Source organism: Vigna umbellata, chromosome 5 (assembly GCF_029865625.1).
Source record: "Vigna umbellata cultivar VRB3 chromosome 5, Vumbellata_1.0, whole genome shotgun sequence".
Lineage (NCBI taxonomy): Eukaryota > Viridiplantae > Streptophyta > Magnoliopsida > Fabales > Fabaceae > Vigna > Vigna umbellata.
The window spans coordinates 59,568,663-59,573,247 of NC_142169.1; the positions used below are offsets into that span (position 1 = coordinate 59,568,663).

Genomic DNA, 4,585 nt, shown 5'->3' on the forward strand with positions numbered 1-4,585 from the left:
AAGTAGATGAACGCAGTAAGACTAAAATTATATTTTGTATAAAGTAGAAAAGCGAACCTGAAAAAGCTAAAAAGTACCGTTATGAAGGTTTGAACGTTGCATTGATGATAGCAGAAAGGAAAATAGCGAAATGGTTGATGAGTCAGAGAATAGAACAAATGAAAAGAAGAAGAAACCCTAAAATCCTGCCAAAAGCAATTCCTGCTCTGTTTTCCTGCAACGTTTTCAATTCACGCATTAAATACAAATGTCAGAGCATCCCCACTTCTCAGCTCTCGATTCCATAACTTCATTTATGCACATCAATTTTACCAATTTTCTCATAAATGCTGAAAACTCACAACAATTTTATAAACTTTTTATCTCCAAATCTAAATAATTGCTTTAAAGTTTTAATACACTTTTCAGATAGACAATGATAATTTAACAAAAGGAAATTTTAACAATATTTTAATATCACCTTTATATTATTATTATGTGATCGGTTAGTGTTTATAATAATTATTATTAATTATAAAATAATTTTAAATAACACGTAAATAATATTAAAATATTATAAAAATAAGTTATCAAGAATATATTTTACTTTCATATATTATGATAAATAAATTATAGATATACTTTTTATTTCCAGATCTAAATAATTGCTTTAAAGTTTTTAATACATTTTTTATATACCATGATAAATAAATTATAGATATACTTTTTATATCAATTTAACTGAGATGTATATAATATTTAACATCATATTATTATATGATTATAAAACATATTATAAATATTTTTATATTACTCTATTGTAATAGAAATAACACATGATAAAATAATGGTAATAATAATAATAATCTTATTTCTCACCTATTTTACTATTTTTCATTTAATCCAAATAATCTTAAATGTTTAGAATTCTTCAATTAAAGATCACCTTTTTCTCTCAAATATAATTCTACTGCTATTAACTGTAAAAACCACTAGTATCCATTTAGTACTGTAGTTTCATGTATAAAAATTTAATTATGAAAAAAGATAATTTTAATTTTTAAATAAGTATTATTTTAAATTTAGATATCTATGACACCTCCAAAATTTATCATCACATAAAATCTTAATAAAATAAAAAAGATAATTCTAATTTAAATATAGCAATGTTTTTTTCACTAGTTTTTTTCTTAAATATCCAAATATAAGAAAATAAGACAATAATTTGTTTACAAAAACATAAATTAATTTAAATTTAATAATTAACATCTTATACACTTTAGAGAGTTAATTTCTTGGACATAAAACTTTATTTTATGTCTTCATACAGCCTATTAAAATTCTAAAAAATATAATAAATTCAATAGTATTAGTTAATTTTTTAACAATTAAAAATGAAAAAAAAAAATTTTGATATGACCGCGTGAACTTAGGCAAATAAGGGGAAGATCTAAATCTATGTAAGTTTGCGAAGAAGAATGTCATGTTGAGAGCGCGGAATATGAAAAGGGTAAATTGGTCATTGTGAGAAAATTGAAAACACTTGGGGCAATATAAGAGTTAGGTCCGACAATGTTAGTCAGAATCGATCACACAGCTTTTGTTTTCGCACTTCGCTGTCTGAGGTTCGTTCCAAAAGAAACATCGATAATCCTCATGACCAGTTCTGCTATGCTTTTTTTTGTTTTCGTATTTTTATTCTGAAACCCTAAATTTTTTTTGTCTGCTATGAACTTTGGGATCTTTCACACTTCAAAAAACTGTTTCTTGTGCTCCATCCACCACAATTCTTATACCATAGATCTTTGATTCGAACACAATTTCTGATCATTTCTCTGTTTTTTCTTTTATCGCCTTTTAATTCCTTTTCAGGTTCTGGATTATAAGTGTTTGGGAAGCGCAACATCATCTCTCGGGGAAGGTATCAAGTAACAACTCTTGCTACAAAGTTACATATGTCTATGTGATTTTGTTCATGATTCTGCATTTGTTTAGGTTTACTGTAGCGTGGTCTTCATGCTTTTGTCTATCAGTTATTATATTTTTGGATATTTTTCATTGGTTACTCATAATTCAATTTGCTGTTGTTTTATTCCATTTTGTTGAGGTTCCTTTGGTTGATTTTCCTGACGCCCCGGACACGGATTTTCGCGATTGTGAAAACTGATTGTCTTGGACTGAAGAATTCTCTTTGATCTTAATTGTTAGAAAATATGAAAAATAAAAGCTGTTTTTTTTATGATTCCGTGCTAAAATCAGCTCAGAATTAAAATCTTCGGAAATCTTGGATTGCATGTTATTTTGAACTGTTAATTTCTTTATAGATTTCTTTCTTTAGTTGAGTTGGGTGGTTGTCTTATATTTTTGGAGGCATCCGATACTTCTTTAAATGGGATCGCATTTTGGTGAAGATATTTTTGGTGATCATATATATTTGGTTTACCGTGCTTTCTGAACTGTGTCACACATATTACATGTGTGTTTCTATTAGCTGCCAAAGTTGCCTACTTTAATACTTTGTGTGCAATATTCACCTGCTTTAATGCTTTATGCAAATAGTTGCCTGCTTTAGTGTTTAGCGCAAATCAAGAAAAATATTTACCTACTTTTTTTTTCGCGAAGTTCATGTTGTTTTCCATCACATGATTGAGGGGCACTGCATTAGAGACCATTTTTTCATCCCTTCCACGTTTAAGTTGAATATTTAATCATAGTAAAACATACTAGTATGATAGAGAAACTTGTCTTAATTGAGAAGTGAAAACACTCAGGATAGTTTTATTTTTCCTGAAACAGAATGGATCATCAAGGGCATGGCCAGAACCCATCTATGGGGGTTGTTGGTAGTGGAGCTCAATTAACATATGGTTCTAACCCATATCAGCAAGGCCAAATAACTGGGCCACCAGGGTCGGTTGTGGCATCTGTTGGGACCATTCAGTCTACTGGTCAACCTGCTGGAGCACAGCTTGGACAGCATCAACTTGCTTATCAGCATATTCATCAGCAACAACAACATCAGCTTCAGCAACAGCTCCAACAATTTTGGTCAAATCAGTACCAAGAAATTGAGAAGGTTACTGATTTCAAGAACCACAGTCTTCCCCTGGCAAGGATCAAGAAAATTATGAAGGCTGATGAGGATGTTAGAATGATTTCAGCTGAGGCACCAGTCATATTTGCAAGGGCATGTGAAATGTTCATATTAGAGTTAACCCTGCGTTCTTGGAATCACACTGAAGAAAACAAAAGGAGAACACTTCAAAAAAATGACATTGCTGCAGCAATCACAAGGACTGACATCTTTGATTTCTTGGTTGACATTGTACCCCGTGAGGACTTGAAAGATGAAGTGCTTGCATCAATCCCTAGAGGAACAATGCCTGTTGGAGGGCCCGCTGATGCACTTCCATACTGCTACATGCCTCCTCAGCATGCTCCTCAAGTTGGAACCGGTGGTGTCATAATGGGTAAGCCTGTGATGGACCCAAACATGTATGCTCAGCAGTCTCACCCCTACATGGCACCACAAATGTGGCCCCAGCCTCCAGACCAACGTCAGCCATCCCCAGAACATTAGCTCTGATGTGTTATGGAAATTAAGGTGGGGATTTAGGCTCTTTCACTTTTAAGGTTTTGAATTAAATTTTATGTTGAAATGCTTATTTAGTAAGTTATACTAAATTTTTTATTCTGCGTGCTTTCAATTTCAGTTCTTTTCCTTGATGGATTCTAAATGTTATTCTGTTATGTAGACTATTATTGATAGTTAAAAAAGTTCGTATAATAGGTATGCCCTTTTGTACTGCCATTTCATAAACAAGCTTTTGTTGGACTTTCAACACTGATATTTTCTCTGTTTTTATACTTTGATCAGTTTAAGCCATCTTTAAATTTTTTCTGTATTGTTATTCATCACAGATTCACAGTTCTTTTGGTCTGATAATACCCTATATTTTATATCTTGCAGATAACCAGGCACCAGATTGAGTTGTGAATGTGACTGAAAGGTTGGGGAAGTCCATAGCGAGCAGAAGCTGTAGCTGATAGTTTACATGCAATGCAGACTATAAACATATGTAGATAATGTGCTAGGGAAAACTTAACTTTGTCTTTGATTTAGCTGGATAAAATGGTATTTTTCATGTTTAAATTACAGGTCATCAGATGATGATATTTATTTACTGGTGCACAGCAGGATTTTTACTTGAGTGTTTAAACCTGCCATGTGCCCAAAATATATCCCATCTTATCATTCACATTATGGGTTTCTTATTCGCTTTGTTGGAAAATTTTCAGCTGTCACATCTGATATGCTCAGAACATGTGCAAGAGCACATTTGCAGTTTTTATGATATGTACAGTATCAGTAATTCCACTGCGAGTTACATAGTCTTCTATCCCATCACTCATCACAATGAAAGGAAGAAACGACTGCTACTTTGTTGCTGCAAGATTCCGTTTTTGGTAAGCAGTCCATGGACAGATAAATCGTATGAAGGGGTATTGTTAGCAATTACTTGCAGAATTACATGATTTATAATTAATTTTTAGTTAATGATAAAAAAAATTGTTTAGGATTGTGAAGAGTATGATGTTAGTGTTT

The 4,585-nt window shown here is 31.9% G+C and overlaps 1 protein-coding gene across 2 annotated transcripts; it reads left to right on the forward strand.

Moving 5' to 3' along the window:
• Positions 1–1,495: 1,495 nt before the first annotated feature.
• Positions 1,496–4,238, forward strand: LOC124836008 (nuclear transcription factor Y subunit C-3-like). 2 transcript variants are annotated; one of them, XM_047311062.2, is made up of 4 exons: positions 1,496–1,604; positions 1,852–1,900; positions 2,776–3,583; positions 3,950–4,238. In XM_047311062.2, exon 3 carries the CDS (start codon positions 2,777–2,779, stop codon positions 3,557–3,559), a length of 783 nt encoding a protein of 260 aa, XP_047167018.1. In that variant the 5' UTR covers positions 1,496–1,604; positions 1,852–1,900; position 2,776; the 3' UTR covers positions 3,560–3,583; positions 3,950–4,238. The 2 variants fall into 2 exon arrangements, with proteins under 2 accessions (XP_047167018.1, XP_047167017.1); XM_047311061.2 differs by having other exon boundaries at positions 1,519–1,604; positions 1,852–1,907.
• The last annotated feature ends 347 nt before the right edge of the window (positions 4,239–4,585 follow it).

Coding starts and splice junctions, on each gene's coding strand:
- LOC124836008 (XM_047311062.2), top strand. CDS start 2,777: ATGGATCATCAAGGGCATGGCCAGAACCCATCTATGGGGGTTGTTGGT.